The sequence below is a fragment of the Hypoxylon fragiforme genome, assembly GCF_022984875.1.
Source record: "Hypoxylon fragiforme strain CBS 206.31 chromosome Unknown GGS25scaffold_1, whole genome shotgun sequence".
Lineage (NCBI taxonomy): Eukaryota > Fungi > Ascomycota > Sordariomycetes > Xylariales > Hypoxylaceae > Hypoxylon > Hypoxylon fragiforme.
Genome location: NW_026054756.1, coordinates 318,698 through 336,152, shown reverse-complemented (window position 1 = coordinate 336,152; position 17,455 = coordinate 318,698). Strand labels below are relative to the sequence as shown.

General features: G+C 47.1%; 5 protein-coding genes across 5 annotated transcripts; 2 read left to right on the top strand and 3 right to left on the bottom strand.

The window, feature by feature from the left end:
• Nucleotides 1-706: 706 nt before the first annotated feature.
• Nucleotides 707-2,977, bottom strand: GGS25DRAFT_512233 (NTF2-like protein; the record flags this gene model as incomplete). Its single annotated transcript, XM_049262770.1, has 3 exons — nucleotides 707-757; nucleotides 831-2,273; nucleotides 2,456-2,977. The coding sequence occupies 3 exons, from the start codon at nucleotides 2,975-2,977 to the stop codon at nucleotides 707-709; spliced, it is 2,016 nt and encodes a 671-aa protein (XP_049120893.1).
• An 834-nt stretch (nucleotides 2,978-3,811) lies between these two features.
• GGS25DRAFT_467704 (uncharacterized protein) lies at nucleotides 3,812-5,226 on the top strand. Its single transcript, XM_049259023.1, has 3 exons — nucleotides 3,812-4,193; nucleotides 4,324-4,562; nucleotides 4,680-5,226. The coding sequence occupies exons 1-3, from the start codon at nucleotides 3,987-3,989 to the stop codon at nucleotides 4,894-4,896; spliced, it is 663 nt and encodes a 220-aa protein (XP_049120892.1). The 5' UTR covers nucleotides 3,812-3,986; the 3' UTR covers nucleotides 4,897-5,226.
• Nucleotides 5,227-5,854: 628 nt separating this feature from the next.
• On the bottom strand, nucleotides 5,855-7,123 carry GGS25DRAFT_467702 (40S ribosomal protein S15). Its single transcript, XM_049259022.1, has 4 exons — nucleotides 6,914-7,123; nucleotides 6,751-6,827; nucleotides 6,302-6,598; nucleotides 5,855-6,214 (listed from the first exon to the last, which is right to left on the bottom strand). The coding sequence occupies exons 1-4, from the start codon at nucleotides 6,932-6,934 to the stop codon at nucleotides 6,145-6,147; spliced, it is 465 nt and encodes a 154-aa protein (XP_049120891.1). The 5' UTR covers nucleotides 6,935-7,123; the 3' UTR covers nucleotides 5,855-6,144.
• A 268-nt stretch (nucleotides 7,124-7,391) lies between these two features.
• GGS25DRAFT_467701 (uncharacterized protein) lies at nucleotides 7,392-10,624 on the bottom strand. The gene is made up of 3 exons (XM_049259021.1): nucleotides 8,711-10,624; nucleotides 8,369-8,653; nucleotides 7,392-8,311 (listed from the first exon to the last, which is right to left on the bottom strand). Exons 1-3 carry the CDS (start codon nucleotides 9,975-9,977, stop codon nucleotides 7,935-7,937), a joined length of 1,929 nt encoding a protein of 642 aa, XP_049120890.1. The 5' UTR covers nucleotides 9,978-10,624; the 3' UTR covers nucleotides 7,392-7,934.
• Nucleotides 10,625-12,116: 1,492 nt separating this feature from the next.
• Nucleotides 12,117-13,222, top strand: GGS25DRAFT_467698 (uncharacterized protein). Its single transcript, XM_049259020.1, has one exon. It carries the CDS (start codon nucleotides 12,634-12,636, stop codon nucleotides 12,955-12,957), a length of 324 nt encoding a protein of 107 aa, XP_049120889.1. The 5' UTR covers nucleotides 12,117-12,633; the 3' UTR covers nucleotides 12,958-13,222.
• Nucleotides 13,223-17,455: the final 4,233 nt, after the last annotated feature.

The window sequence follows — 17,455 nt, the reverse complement described above, 5'->3', positions numbered from 1 at the left end:
ACCCCCCGCCCCCGCGAGCCTAAAAGCGCGCGGCATCTAATGCTACCTATATCTAAGTAATTGGTTCAGGCATCTTCTCAGATATGGATGGTTACCTACAGTACCTACCTACAAAACAACTCACGTTGAAGGCCGTCCAGATAGCCAGCATGTTCTACATACATGTACGTGAGTCAGGTTACCTAGTATCTAGGTGCCTACCTGCTAGGTATTTGGTATTCGTGTCAAAACCACGTCATTTACATTTACAGCTGTTCACGATTAAGTCCAAGTCTCGTCACTACGAAGACAAATGCCTTACTAGCATATATAAATAATGCTGGTCCATAAGGGTTTTTCTTATTCCTCAAAAAAGCCCTGTCTACCAATGTAAATTTTAGTGGTGCATTTCGATTAATGGATCTTAATCGATGAGAGTCAAGTGCTTCACAGGTAGGTGTCTACCTGGGAGTCTTGCTCGGGGATCAAGTCTCAATCCGACCAAAAGTCGTTACCAGACCCTAGAAATATCCCTTACTAGCCCTTTCTCGACATCCTAAATCCTCACTCCCTTCGCCCTTCAATGTATATAAATACAAAGCAAACACAAGCCACCCAGCAAGATTCCAAATCATCATACGCCATGTCGACTCATAAACCGTAGACTCCTTTATAAATGCAGTGTTGGGGCCGGTAAAACTTCCAACATCATCCAACTCGAACATCCTCAGCAGTTTTGTTGCGGTATCATGGCAAACGCTTCAGCTGGTAGTTGTCCCTTTGGTATGGTGTGTTAGCAATTGGACAAGGGTTGTAACGAAATATGTTAAGCATTCCAAGGGATAACTCACTCTTTTTTCGTTGAACGTAATTAGGGCCTGATCAAAGTTCCATCCAACTCCATCCAGGCAAAGGTGCGAATATTCTGGAGTCATGCCCGTTCGGTTACAGAGCTCTATAACCATTTGTTGCTTCTGCATGTCTTCATTTGGTGGTGGTACAGGCGGAGCGGACAAGCCAGGCAAAGCAGGCAAGGGATCGTGTGCCCTGAGAGCGAGCACGTCGCTGATGACTCGAATAACATTTCCACCTGGGGCAGCGGGGCCTAGGATAAAGGTTCGAGTAAAACTTCGAGTGGCCGTCTTCATCGTACCGGGATCTTGGTCCTCGAATTGCCCATGCATTGTGATCACCATTCCATCTACACCCACTGGAGATTGGCCTGTTGGGTCTGCCAAACCATGGACAGGATGACAATCGATGATGTATTTGTGGAATTCTGTCGCTAGATCTGGATGTCGCGTAGGGGGTAGTTGTTGCCACATACTCTGAATGTGATGTAGCCCGGTGAACAGTCGCTGGACTCGGGCATGGGTAGTCGTGATCTTGACATGGTTCCGCGAGAATTTAAGGTAGGGAGCCCAGGATTGGCCAACAGAGTTACGCGATGTGTTGGCGTTGTTAATAGCGACGGAAAACGTGCTTTCATTGTCATAATACTTGGCGGCCAAGTTAGGTCGATCCGCATCATACATTGGCACGAACTCTCTGAGGAACCCTTCACCAATGCCACCAATATCTCGAAAGTCAATCCCATGTTGTGGAATGGGGTTTGGTCTTAAAGCAGCCTCCTCTGCCGCAATCTGCTCCGGCGTGCGAACCTGGATGCCACTGAGGTTCTGTAGCTTCGGAAACCAAGCTATGAGGTCTGCTTGATAGCTGGGGTCCATCGTTTCGATTGGGTTGTCGTTTAGTAGGAGAGTTTCAAGCTTCCTTAGACGATATCGCCACTTCTGAAGGCCTTTGGTATTCTTGAACTGATTTCGACTCAGATCTAAGTTGGCTAGATCTGGAAAGGTGTCGGTCAAGGACATTATTTGTAAGACATCGTCGATGTTGTTGCCCGCAAGACTGATACTGGACACGGCGTTGCGTTTCTCCTCTTCCGTCTTGAATAGGCCGTCACAGACAGCCATTAATGCACGAAACAGCTTTTCTGGTTTGCTCTCGCCACTGAAAAAGCCCATTTGGTTGAGTATGGGATCCTCACCAAGGGCAGACAGACTTAGCAGCTTCGCATTTATGTCGTATCGTTGGCTGAGGACAGTGCGGAGTTGCTCCTTGATTTCGAGCGCAGTTGAGGACATGGCGGTTTGGGCGACAGGCGGCTTTTTGTCTGATATGTCCGTGATAGTAAGGTTTGCGCCAGCAAACAAGAAACCGTTCAGTTTTAATATCTCTTCACCATCCTCCTTGTTCGTTGTAATATAAACGAAGTCACCCTCTTTCTGCGGCTGCTAGACGTTAGCAAGGCGATAACACCTTGATAATGCTCTAGGAACCCGGGATAGGTACGCGGCTTGGTTAAGATTGTCTCTCCTCGTTTTTTTGCGAGCTATACGGCATGATAACGAATATGGAGAATTTACGTCGCTCCGTAACCCCCCAGATTCTCGGACGGAGTGCTATCACATACCTTCATTATTCGGATGGGTCGTGTAGTTTTAGCAATGTGCTGGGCTTTTCGTTCCAGGAAGATGATAAGCTCCCTGAGTCCACCTCCTTCGTTCTTTGTAGCCCTACTTGCTTCGAAACCCTCAATCTGGAGTGTCGTGTATGGCGCATTAGCCGAGCGAGTTCCTTTGAACCCTAACGATTTAGATCCGCCGGACACGCCGTTTGTGGTGCGAGATGAGAGGTTACCGCCGCTTTCAGTGATGACTCGCTGTAGAAGTTGTTGCGTCCTCGCTGTTGCCCTTGTCGGTCGGCTAGATCGGGGTGCTGAGGGAATGCTGTCCGAGTTGCCGTTGCTCGGGCGCTTTCCTTTGCGAGAAGATCGATTTGCCGCAATAGATGCGTCCATATCAAGATCACCATCTCGGTCGACTCGTCCACCATGGTTGCCACGACGCTTGGAAATGCCACCTCGGGTTGTCGAACTTCGGTTGCCGCGTGGACCGGAGGGAGCAGAATCTTTTCGATTTCCAGAGGGCGCCATTATTGCGACGATAGAGTATTTTGGGGGGGTGGGGTGGTTAATCGAGGAAATGTTTATGAAATTGTTGTGCCGAAACACTTTCGACGGCGATAACAGCGCCGAGGTTTTTATAGAATAGCGTAGAAGGCGAGGCTGAAGAGGAGAATGGTACTAAGTAGCGGGCGTGGAAGTGGAAGGGAAGGGTTTGTGGAAGGCTCCGAAAATCTCGTCAAAAGAAAAGATTAACGGTTATGTAGTAAGGCTGGCAAACCATTCACACGCGAAGTAAAGGAACGTCGCGCCTAAAAGGTTGTTCTACTTCGTCAGAATTTATGAACTTGCGCCAGAGGAAAAGTATAGGGAAGAAAGAAGGAGATTGGATCCCCCAAGTGGTAGTGTTGTAGATGAGAGAATGTCAAAACACCTATTAAGGTGGATGTTGTGGATGTTTGGCTTAAGAAAGAAGAAGAAAGGTTGAAAGATAGGTGGAACGGGATTTGATGTGACGTCGGGAACAAAGACGGAACATTTAGAACAGTGTAAATTTCTGACACCTAGGAGATCAGTGGTAAGTGCTCTGGCGCATGGACCAACTAACACGATATTTCAAGTTGTTGGACTGTTAGGCAGTACTAGTTTAACTAAGTGGAAAAGTGACTCAGCTGCAAACCAACTGGCTGCTAGGTAGCTACTGTTACACAGTAGTTATATCTGAGTGCACTATGTAACTTATTACTAGCTACAGCCACAGCCACAGCCACAGATAAATCCATCAATCACCGTGCATCGATAAGTTTAAAGCTTACAGAACTAAAAGCACATGATTGGTCAATCCTGCCCCACTACAAGCGTCAATTCCGATTCCGACCATGTTCAAGATATCCAACATGGAAACAACGTTCTAACTGAGCTCAGATTAACAGATTAGTAGAGAGGAAGGAAGTAATTTGACGCCATCCTTCCATCCCACCTCCATCTCTCCACCTATCATCAACAACAACAACAACACTTACATACCCACCTACCCAACATGCATGCCCTCCGGACGAGGGCGGCTTGCATGGCCAGGAGAACACAACCCACAACCTTACGAACATTGCGACTATACAGCTCAAAGCACGACGACCACAGCGACAGCCACGCCGAAAAGCACGATCATGGTCATGATCATAGCCATGACCACGGCCACCACGACCATCACCACCACGAAGCGCACAACGTCAGCGAGGGCCTAGGCGTATGTCCTCACCTCTCTCCCTCCCTCCATCCTTCCCTCTCCCACCAAATCACTATGCGCACCAGCTATATCATAGCACACCCATGCGAAACGCAACGCTAACATCTGGTGAATTGAAAAATTAAAACAGACCGCATTCTACGTCTTCATAGCCGCCATCCCGTCGGCATATCTCGGGTACTCGGTCTCACGGCCCGGCCCCAACGGCGAGGAGTCGAGCGGCTCCAAGTGGCTGCGGAGCTTCGACTACTTCAACGACTGGGAGGTGCGCAACGCGCTGCGCACCGCCGCCATCGAGCAGGCCGCCCACGACAGGCATCTGTTCTACTATTCCGGGAAGAACAATCACGTTGAGCTGAAGATGCCCGAGTACGTTATTTCATCTCGTTCTCACCATATATTCAAGATGTAGCAAGCATCAAAGGGAAAAAAATACGGAATGAGCACAGCAGAGCAGGGTACACAAAAGCTAACAAAGACCCTCAGATTAATGTACGGCGGCTCCCCCTACAACATCGTCGCAGGCCAGACGCCCGACCTCTCCCACGTGACAGAGCACTACCGCATCCAAGCCGCCAAGGAAGAGGAGCGCAAGTTCAAGCGGATGCAGGAGAAGCAGCAGGAGCTCGAGGAGCGGCAGAGACAGGAAGAGTTGGCGCGACAGCAGGAACTGGAGGAGCGGCTGAAGGAGCAGGATTCATGAGATAGAGAAGAGAAGGTCTACAGATAAAGACAGGGAGGGGGAACGCGCGCGCACAAGAAAAGAAAAACATCGAGAGTAAAAAAAAAAAAATACGCACACTTGGAAGAGAAGAGTAGGGGGATCAGTGTACCATCAAGTTTACCTACCTACCTACGTACATATCTTAGGTACCTAGGCAGTTATGACACATAAATGCCAACGAGCACAGCAGATGGGCTAGCGCTATTTGACGGCATAGTCGTTTTATCTTCTTTCTATTATCTTCTTCTCCCTTGATCTCCTTCTGCTACTAACATCGATGCCCCTCTATATATGTACCGAGAGATATTTAGGCACATAGGTGGGAGGCAGGTAACCTACCTAGTGCAAAGGGTTTCGGCGTTTTGGCTTCATTCATACGTCTTTTACGATACCTACTGTAGTACCTATGCGTATTCCCTACCTACACCCAAAAAAAACCCAGGGCGCTGAGATCAGGGGTTTGAACAAACAAGAAAACCTACATCCGTGAATACCTAGGTACACACTTCCAAATCTACACACTAGCCTCTTAGTAGGTAGTAGTAGTAGTAGTGGTAGTGGTGGTAGTAGTGGTAGTGGTGGTAGTAGTAGTAATATCAAACCCAAGAAAGTCATAAGGAACCTGTACCAGAGTTCCAGCAACGGGATAGGGAAGAGGAGGGCACAGATAGGAAGGAACCCCGACGATTAGTTTCTTCTCTGTGTGTGCCAAGGTTTCCTGCCTCCTTACCTAACTTTGGGGAGTAGTGTCGTCGAGTGATGATGGGTTTTAATAGGCCTTCTACTTACGATGCCTAGGTATCAGAGATTCAGAGTAATTTTGGACGCATAGATATTACCTATAAACGATACTCCAGCAGGGTGTGGGCAGGTTGTGCGTGTTGTGATGGTGGAGATACACGTTCTAGGAATAGAAGACGTGCATGTGAAATACTGCCTTGAGACAATTGGATTCCGGATTCGAGGATCGCGTTGTATTGATCAAACTTCAAGACCCTAGAACTTCAGGCCAGTCCTACATCACGAGTCATGATTAGGAACATCAGGAGAGTCAGTCTACGGCGGGAACCCGAAAGATGTGCTTTCAGCGCATGAATGATCTGATTTCATTATCATGTAGCGCATGTCAGTTGATGGCTATTGCCTATCTGCCACCGAGAAAGAACCATTCCATTCGCCCAATCCATGAATGCAAAGTGCAAGACCCCTCCATATTTTTCCACACACCTACTTGAGAGGGATGAAACGAGAAGAGTGAGTAGCACCGATACCGGGTCTACCGTGCTTGACAGGCTTGCTGTAGAAGTTGTTAGCCATCCATATCGAAAAAGAAAAAAACTTTCAATGCTTTCCCGACTCGCAACAGAGGATCTTCAAAACGTACTATGAGATAGAGAATTCGCCTAGGTAGTGGCCGACCATCTCAGGTCGGATTTCGACCTGGTTGAACTCCTTTCCTGAGTAGATACCGATAACGCTACCAATCATCTCGGGTACAACGATCATGTCTCGCAAATGCGTCTTGACAAGATCGGGCTTCTCGTTGGGCTTGGCCTCTTGCTTGGCCTTGCGTAGCTTCTTGATCAGACCCATAGGCTTGCGCTTCAAGCCACGGTTAATCCGACGGCGGGCACGGGCGTGGACAACATCGCGAAGTTGGTCGGAGCTAAGGTCGAGAAGACTATTCGTAGATGATGTATCGCGTTAGCTTCAAGTCAACTTTCAAATTTTGTATATTATATAGGCATCATTCAATTCTCCAGACAATGAATGGTTGATGACCACGAAATTTTGCGCCGTCAGATGAATTGAGTGAATCGAGGGTAAACTTACGCCTCAAGGTCGATTCCTCGGTAAGAAAACTTGCGGAACTGTCTCTTCTTCTTGAGCTCAGCGGCTTCCTCGGCGTTCTGTAATGTTATATTATGTTAATTAATGACATTCCCATAAAATGCGGGTTCGCAATTGATCGTGATGATGGTAATAGTAAACGTACGTAGTCAGGGTCGTCGGCCATAATTGCGATTGGATTGATGCTCAAGAGGTTCGCTGATCGATATGGGTTGTCGTTGTCGAACTGCGAGTATTCAAGATTGAGATGGGGGGGGTGTATTGGTCTGGTCTGGTGGGTGGAATGGTTGCTTGCAGAAAAGAAGGGTTTCGCTTAGTTTACCTTGCACTAGCCCGCTAAAACCCAATGTTAGGAAAATTTTGTGTGAGGGCTCTGTGCCCCAAGCAACGCACGGACCACGTACATTTAAGAAGTGCGAATGTTGAAATCAGAGGTGGCTTGTGCATTTGACTTGTGTAACTCATCAATGGAACAGTTGGAACTTCAATGCTCAATCATGATGCTACTAGGTACCTAGTACCAACAACTACCAAGCAGCCAAGAAAACTACTATAACAGGTATGTACATACATACTACATTCATATGGATATCATGCTACACACAACAATATCAAATATCAGGTAACAGAATTGAAACATCTCTTGGATTCATTAATTAATACTAAAATGATGGTTATGCCCTCGTTTCGATCTTTTTCTTCTTCTTTCTTTTGCCCTGCCTCGTGGCAATCTATCTGTGCCTATATATAATACACGGACCTAAGAGTGAATGGTATGGAAAGATGGTAGAAATGATATGTAACTACGACGATTTCCACTCCAACTCGGAAGTCCGGAGAACCCATAGGGATATCACTAGAATCAAGAACGAAGGACCTCGGTGAACTCGTAAATCAACAGATCACAAGAAATGCTCCCCACTTTTGGAAGGCGACTGGAAAAAGAACTCCCCGAACGCCTCTCCTGTAAATGTGATCCTACTTTCCACCTTGGTGGAGTAGGTAACGACCGCAAAGAATCAGATGCGCATCCGCCTCCCCCCCCAATTCCATCATATGCACCATGCATACGTACGTAGCAAGCAAGCAAGCAAGCAAGCCCTTCGCAAGTCATGTCTCCCGACCCATAATGTCATTGTCTCCTATAATTAGGAACATCGCTTTGCTTAGCTGGTCTTGTCCATCGACTCCGTCTTGGTCTCGACCTGGCCTCGTAGAACTGTTACTTCGTTGGTAAGATACGTTATTTTCTCTTCCTGAGACCTCCCCATCGCCTCCATCGTCTGCACCCGTTCGCCCAGTTGTTTGACTTGTTCTTCAAGGCTGTGAATGTAGACCCATATTCCTTGGTCAGTTGCGAAAATGTTATTGCTTGAACTGTCGCCGCTTCCGCCATTTTGGCTAGGGACATCAGGGGCCTGAGAATGATCGACGCCAGAAGCCGGACCCGCCTGCTGTCCCGGTGCGACCCGGGTTACAGGATCCGAGTTCTGTGCAGCAGAGGCGGCATATCGGGCGGCATCGGCTGCAACAAATCCAGGCACTTCAATATTGAGTTCAGTATGAAAATGGATTACTTGAGAACAAGGGCTATACCAACCTGGAGGGGTATGACGATCAGACTGGTGGCGGCTGAATTGCTGCTGCTGAAGTTGAGCAGTAAGACTTGGGGAGTGTTGTCTATTAAGACTGGAAGAGTCATGACTCTGGACGCCGGACGGGCTGAGAGGCTTGGGACTCTCGGTCATAGCATTTTGCGCATACATGGCTGGGTTGCCTGCGCCTAGGGGAAGGGATGAGATGCCAGCACTAGGGGTCTGCGAGGCATTCGAGCTCCCAGAACCTCGATCAACGTTGGGTGGGTAGAGTCGGCCTGTATTTGACCCTAGAGGTTGAGATGTTAAAAAGGGTAGAGCGGTAATGTCGAGTGGTGTTCCGTTACCTTGAACGTGCTGAGCCTTGATGCTAGGCAGGCTGAGGCGTCGCCGCTCTTCCTCTGTCAAGTCGCTCTCGTGAGCACCTTCATATACAATACCTGTCATTGCCGAGTCATCGCCATCTATGTGACTTTGTCCTTCCATATCCTCTCCATCACCAAGGAAGCTTCCTAAGCTGCTTCGTCGGCCTACGCAGCCGCCGGGTCCTTTGCTATGACGTGCTAATGCGTCGCCACGAGCAAATTTCCGATCACACTTCGGACATACATGAGGCTTTTCTCCAGTGTGCAACTTCGTATGACGTTTCAGGTCATGGAGGCGACGGAAACGCATGGTACATGTTTGGCAGACGTACGGTTTCTCTTGGCTGTGAGTCAGAAGGTGGCTCTTTAGATTATGATGTCGCGTAAATTCTGTTTCACAGTAAGGGCATCTGTGTTTTTTTGAGTTCGGCGAGCGCGGAGTCCCTTGTTGATTTGGGGTCATAGGTAAGCTCATCCCCCGTGCTGGGGGGGCAGGCATGTTGGAAGCTGGGAGCATCCCGGGGTACGATAGCGAAGTGACCCCTTTTTCCTCCATCGGAGCTGGTGGCTGTGTTCCGGCCCCAGATCGGTCATTGCGACTATCAAGCTCCATAGGACCAGGGCTAGTTGTCACCGGCGCGCTAGGTCCACCACCTAAGCTCCCCAAACTCGTTGCGCTATGAGGGCTGATATTGTCTGGCTTGGGTTCTGTATCATGGGCATCTGGGAGTGGTATAGAGACAGGTGGGGGGGGTGCAGGTTGTACATCGTCCGACTGAGAAGCATCTTGGGAAAGATCTTGGGGTATGTCCTGCGTGATATCGGAGGGCGCGTCCTGGGGCTCGTCCGCAGCTCGACTCATAGCAAGGGCACTTGCGGACAGCAAGGCGGATTGTGCTTTGTAGGCAGGGTTCTCACTATCGCCAGCAACTTGGAGCTTATACTGCTCGTCTTCCTTTTGCCGTTCGTCTTCGACAGCTGCAGCTCCGGTCAAAGGCGCAGGAGAGTATCTCGATGACAGGCCAATGAGTCTGGCAGATTTGGATGGTGATAGTTCTCGGTGTAGTGCGGAAAGGGCCGAAGACGGCGAGACCGGTGAAGATTCCCTCTGGCGTTTCAGCGATTGTGTCGCACGAGCAGCTTCTGCAGTCAAGGTCTCAACTGAGTCAGGATCAGAAATGGAGGGTTGGGAAGCTGACGACGAGAAGGGTGGGGCTTCCGTCGCGACGGGACCTTGCTCAGAAGCCATGAGCCTTGTTAATGATCAGTAGGTAACGCGATTGAAGATTTTGCAACCAAGATTTCGAAATTGACTTGGAGGAAACGCGAATGCAGCCTAGGCGCATCAACGACGCATCGTTGAGCTCAATGGCTAACCAGGCTGTATGTGTGGCTGGAGGACGTGGCTGCCCCTTCAATAGATGAAGGTGTTGTTGATTGATGATCGCGCTTCGCCGCGTCCCAAATGCTTGATCCTATTTTTTTTCTTTTCTTTTTTTCTCTTGGTTGGACTTTTTTATTTTTTTTTCCTATTACAAATACATAAAAAGTAGGGCGACCAAGGAATTAAATTAAGTTGGTTATTTGTCGGTGAAAGAAAAGGATTAATAAAGGACAATTGCCTTCGATGCGCTTGAAGGGAAAAAACAGCTGGGAATATGTGAAGTAGAGTGTTAGTTTAACGACTGAGCCGCAAGGGACAAGATGGTTGTGGATGAGCAGGAAAAAAAAGAGGTGCTTGGGGACGTCAAAGTGTGGTGGTGCAGCCCAGGTGGCAGTGGGAAGGGGGAAAAAAAGAGGCGGAGGCGGCGGCAAGTTCCAGTTTATTGGGCTGATGCGTGTCGGAATTATTTTGGTTCGGTCTTTCCCCTCTAACATGGGCTAGCTAAGGTACATGGGTACTTGCAAATATGTACTTATTTAGTACACACTAGTACCTATATGTAGTAGTAATTTGTACCGTAGACCTTCAATGTTCTTGATGTTCTTTATCAGTGACGCATCAAGCAAGGACATACATCCATTAGCATCATTACCTAGTATCATTTCAAGTTGATGTTGTATGCAATGTGTTGCCCCTTCTACCACTATGCATGCGTGCAAGCACATGTACTCATCAAATATTGCAACTATTTGAGATTATGTAGAGCAAGCACTGGTTCCAAATGTATGCCTAGCTAGGTAGTTGGAGCTATTCAACCAGGTAAAATAGCATCGAACATCTAGAGAAGGCTTGAAGCAAGTAGCTCAGAGCCTCAGTGCTGAAAGCATTGAACCCAAGGTTTATGTACAATACATCATAATTATATATAGATACATACGGTACTTATTCTACCTCATTCATCCACAGGACGTACATTCAAGCCATGTGAGACTGTGGCGGTACACGTCCCGTGTTGCTAAAGTGCTTCAGGCCAATCATGAAAGGCACAATCTGCCTCGCCAGGCAAATGTCTCTTTGTCTTCATGTACAGTATATGTACAGTAGAATGATAATGATTGTGCTGTGTTATTTGAATAGCTTGCCAAACATACATTTAACTAGAAATACATAAACATTAAAGTGTACATACATGTCAGCTGTGTGGCTTTACTGGCTTACAGTCCGGCGATACTAATGTATTGAGATATTTGAAGTATCAATGTACTAGTAATAGTTAGTTACATAAAGCTTTGAAGAGGTGACGAAATGTAACTTGGAAATGTCACTCAATCAATGATTTGGGGCGGGGCTTACGTCGTGGCTGGCTCAGGGATATCTTGACCAATAGCAATCAGCTCTGTCCATGTATGGAAGAAAGCAAGCGGCTTTAAGGTATGTGGCTAGTAGTGGTATGCACCTCATAGACTGTCTACCTACTACCTAGTAGGTAGTAACTATGCTAATACATTGGATACAATATATGTAACCTTTAAATGTTGGAAGGTACACATGCAACAACCTCAAAGTTACATGCCATGTGGCCAATGTCTTTAAAGTTGCGATAGCTGGTATTAATTGATAATTTGATATGCATGTAAGGTATGTACTACTAGGTAGTATGTCAGTACAGTGCCTTGTGTACCTATGTAGTACTGGGTTGACTGGGTACACAACTCTGAACATCATCAAATTTACATATTAATTCCTCACACCATCAACTACACATCGAAATGATTTGCAATCAAAACCAAAGATGTATGTATCTTTCTAGAGATCACTAATGATGTACAACCTTGATAATATTGATATATGTGCTCAATAGTCCCAGATCCAAGAAACTCTGTACATATGGTACTGTGTTGGTCGTCATTTATCACATTTCTCCTTGGCCCACCCACATACTCACTTACACCCACACTTTACACACACCTACTATTAGTTATCAGTAGTACACTTACACACTATCATCCTCCAAATTATACATGGAGATCGTGAGCAGATCGAACATCCAATACATCCAATATCTTCTTGGTTTACCTAGGTAGGTGTTAGATATGCTGTTGGTGTTGAGCCAACAAGCACTATTCTCGTCATCATCATCATCGCATGCAAGCCTAATCCTACCGTACCGCATATGCAGCACCGTTTATTTAGTTCGCCGACAAAAAACTGCAACCCCACAAACGCCAAGTCCTTTCTTCATCGCCAAATACGGTCAGACTCTCCATTAGGTACGCCCAAATCGGGAACTTCTATCCACGGACCCTTAAAAGGCTCGTGGTTCTACTATAACTGATGGATATCTTAATACTAACATTGAACCTAACCTACCTACGGTCCTACCTACCAAGGTACGTATCATACCTCGTTATTAGTTCCCAGGTATTGTACGAATACCTAGGCCAGGTACTGCGCCACTGAGTCTCTGGGGGCCAAACTCGCTGAGCCTCACTCATAGGTGACCTTAGCTCTCACTACTTGTATGTATTATGCCCGCCTACGGTTATTTTCGGTAGCCCTTCAACTACTATACACTCATATGCACAGTATTGTGCCTACATATAGTTATATTGAGCCGGGGAATAATACCTCTTCATGCTTACCTTACGTAGGCAGCAATGCGGAGGTGAGCTCATTATTAAATACCGAACCGGCACGTTTTCCCACGTTTCCACACTTCCAAGTGTTGTCTCTCTTATACTGGGAATCTGAGTCATATAAAAGACAGCAAGTCATCCATTCAACCTACCATGTTTCAGTTATCAGAATTGGGCACACCCAAGCTATATATAGTTACTTGTATTGACTCTTTGGAACCTTTCGCGCCCTTGGAAGACTGCAGGGCTGAGGCGTTCTCGCTGAGAATGACCAATTAGCACGAATGGGAGGGCTTTCTAGAACAATCCTACTCATAGAACTTTGCTGTCTACTTTAGTATCTAGTGCTTAGGTGGTGTTGTAGATAAAACGCCCCTCTGTATATTCATATAGATAGGCTCACGTAAACCCCGGCTTAGCTTCAAGTCATAAAAGCTCCTTCGGAGAAAAGGCACTGCAGCGGCAGTCTCTCATCAGAAGCTTCATGTTCCTTTGCCCGAGGGGACTAACTAAAAACCGGCCCGTAGTGCCTAGAAGGACACTATCATTCCTCGATACCTACGCGACATAGTTCTATGTCAGCTTCAAGATCGGGTTGGCCTCGTGGATAGGTAGGTGTCTAGGACATAGGGCAACCAACCAACTCACACGCAGCCCCTGTTTTCTTGACTCATCATCAAATGGGATGGAATATTTCCGATAATTGTTCCCTGGATATTAAATCTCGTCACGTTATATGTGACGTGACTGTTCCCACGCAGTGAGATATTAGGTACTTAGTCACGATAGCGACCCTTTGGCTATGGAAGTCCTACTTCTTCCCCAGGGGGTTCTGACGGGTTTCTGTCGGTCTTCAAGATATAAAGTTTCCCTTTATAATAATACTAGTAATAAATACTAGGTAGGTTGATATGAATGTGCTTCTATTTTTCATGTCAGTACTCAATGGGGTAGACACTAGGCAGTGAGCATGAGATAAGGCTGGATAGCTGTAAAGAGATGTAGGGATCAGGTGACATTTGCCTAGGTTAGGTATATGTAGTTGATTATACCTGCTTGGATACTATATAGGGATACGGTGTCAGGATGGCATGAGGTCAGGAGACCATGGCCTATTACCCGTTTCTCTATTCATGCATATACATACACCTATGTACCTAACTAACTATCTCACGTTGTCTATATCATCTTCCGCTTGTCAGGTGAATCTTTAGGGCGCAGTGACTGTTCTGAGCTTATTCCCAGCCCAGAGCGGTAGATGCGCCCCCTTAAACAGATGGATGGAGGTACACCTGCCTAGAGCGTGATGAGGAAAGCTCGGCTCTATATCCACCTTATGTATCCATAGCAGAATTCCATTACTTTGCTAGGTATGTATCATTTTTGATAGCCGGCGAAGAATTCAGACCACGACTGGCTCGTGGCAATAACCTCAACGAGATATGTCGAGCTCCTCGTATTGAGACCTACCAAGTATACATGATCGTCACGCTACGAACTATTTCTCAACCTTTCGAGCGATTTCAGGATTCCATACTTCCACTCTATCGCTCTAGATTCATAATTTCTGTCAGGAGTCACAGGGAGAACTAGCCCTAGCCTCTGAATAGTTGCTAAGCAGCGGAGCACACGATGCGTATATATATACTGGGGCGTGCAGCCCCTTTCTCCCTGACTTAGAACATAAGGTAGACGCCAGTACAGTTATCATTCCTATTATAACCCTAACTTCTACCTACTAGGTAGCTATTGAGGTACCGCTGTACACTTGCTAACACCCGGTACAAGACCTCTCATTACAAGACAGACTCTGAAGAGTTTATCAGCTGCATGGCCAAATTCAGCATTGCAACTAGTTATCATCAAGGTTTACGATGTTCTTATGAGGCACGATAGTCGACCTACTCCGTACTCCTGGTCTAGTCTCATCTCAGCGTAGAATGGACGATGCTCCCCGAATGCGATGGTGCATACGTGTAGATGAAATGACAAGGCCATGATGACTCTTCGCCATATCCTAACTTATATGGGGCAGTTGAAGAGAGGGGGGGGGGGGGGAGGGGGGGATCAAGTGACAGTTTGCCTTGAAAAGGGGCTCGGCTCATCTTTCAAAGTGTTCTGCGTCAACGACATGCATCCGACCACTACTGCTCTAAACTTCACAACAACACCACAAAAATGAAGCGGTAGGTTACCTTCTTACTAGTAACTCATTGCGTATAGCGTTAGTCAATAGGATAGCCTAGCTATACGGCCAACCAGGCTGTAAACCCTTTAGCGATTAGGCAGAGATACCCTAGAAAGCATGGCCAGCCTATATCGGTCCGTGTTGACTCACATCGGCTCAGAGCGCTACCCGAATCAGCAAATAGCACACCCAAGCAACTATCTTAGCTAGAGAGAAACAACACAGGCAAAAACGGGATAGGATTACACCGGCGGACACGAACATTCAAGTGGTTCGACCCGCATAGGGAGCTTGATGAGCGTTGACGAGACCTTACGAGCGGGAGTTGTAGTGGAGTGAGAATCTCCCCGACGAGAACCAATCAGCTAGGAAGCGCATACTGAATAGAACCCAAGATATCCAGAGTGCTTTGCCGACATTGGTAACGTTCTCGGAACAACAAGAACCCAAACCGCCCAACCGCCAGCGCATCCCTCTAGAACAGGACCAAGTCGCAGACTCAATCTTGCCATATCATCCGCATACATACCTAAACATAGCACCGTGTTACCGCGGTCCAGGTCCAGCCGGCCGCGGCATCGGGTCGCGGTAAATGCCTAGGTTACCTTGGTAAATGCATGGGCCGTTGTACGCACAGCAAGATACCTAACAACGGAGCATCGTACATACATACGGCTTCCTACATATACAGCATGGAACCTGCCCTTTCCTGGAAAGGCAACCTTCGCGTGCAGCACAGGGGAGGAGACGTTAAGAGAGAAACTCGTAGGTGACGCTGAGCTATTAAAACCGTTGAATTAAAGCAAGACCCTCGCGGGTCTGTGACACCGGCGCACGAAACGTTCGAGAAGTCACTTTTGGGATTTGTGTTTCTGGTGGGGTTGGGAGAGGGGGAGGGGGAATTATGTGTGCAACGATGAGGCGAGGTATCGTGTACGACGTTTCAACTGCTTCTTCGCCTTTGTAGAAGGGGAGGGGAGGGGCCGAGACGAGATGGTGGAGTTGGTATCGGTATCAAGCCAACAGTCCTACGTTTCCTCACATGTAGGTAGGTGGGTATGAGTGCTCTTCGGTGGGATATAGCATAGGCTTAGTTAGGCTGGCGATGACTTCAAGGAAGGAAGCGAAAAGAGTAAGGTAGGTATCCAGTTGAATTCGGCTTGCGGCTACTCGCATAGACAATGTAGTCAACTGACGGAAAGCCGCATGGGTATGTGAACGGGTGAAGGCTACCATGATGTGACTTTATACCACTTATACAAATGTACTTACCAACGTCTACCCAAGTTCTGTGCACCTACAGATGACGTGACTGGCGTAGGCTCTGCTGCTTTAGAGTTATATGGAAATATATTCCTATTTAATCTAATATAGCAATGACCATACTTTGATCGTACACGGTAAAGATCTCGGGACCCCATAATCTTGATCGGGTCATCTTAGATGCTGTGCCCTTCGCTTGGACAGTTAGAAACCAAGTTGTGCGAGCCAGGCTGATTAGTACAGTATAGATGTAAGATTCGACTTGCCTGTACGATTCACGAATTACCTCTTAATATCCAGGTATTATACTGAGGCCTTTTTGGTGCGGTGACATTACACTACCTGGTTGTAGTCCTGTATCCCAACTTATTGCAACCCAATGCCACGTCTCTACTCCTCGTGGTCCTACAAACACCAATCATGACTACCCAGGCTAGGTTAGTCGATACCTATGTACCTACTGACTAGGTAAGTAGGGATGAAGTTGCATATCTGCTAAGTAGGCAGGAGTGTATAGCACTGTATACTATTCAATAAGCGCTTCTGGGTAGGACTCATGTGTTGGTCTTTGATAGTGGTTGTCTAAAGAATGCGACAACGAGGTGGCAGACCGCATAATTGCAGATCGCACAACACATTGGCGATGCCTAAGAAAGAAGATGCTGTGCTGTGTGGGTGATGCGGTATCTACATAGTACTATGTATTTTGTGCATACGAAGCACGTCCATAAATCCACAATGCCAATGCCGATTTATGAATCTATTAATTGATCCCGTAGATGAGGGATGACGGAATCGATGAGATTCGATAGCTTTTATTTATGTATTTCTTTGGTTCTGAGTGGAATGATGATCTGATCAGTTTTAGCGAATCGATCGTCTCAGCGCGCCAGATCAGGGGGGACTAGATTAAGGGAGGAGACATCAGCCAGAGAGATTCCAGCCACTTAGGCGCATAATATTCCTGAGCTGCTAAACCCGAAATTGCTGTAATTAAAGCAAGGGGGGAGTAGACGCGCAGCATACCCACAAGTGGCATGTGTAAAGGAGATCTGGATCGATTTCTTCTCCTTGGCCCGTTCCTTTTTTTGGTATTTTGGTATTATTTCTTACTCTGAATATTTATAATTAGTTAGCCCGAATCGTCTAAAATACCGTGGTCACTGGTGCTATCTTACCCCGGCGCAAACGCTTGGGAGCTTGGAAACAAGAACAAGAGTGCAAATGTTAACTATCCTGAAGGACGCCGTGGATTT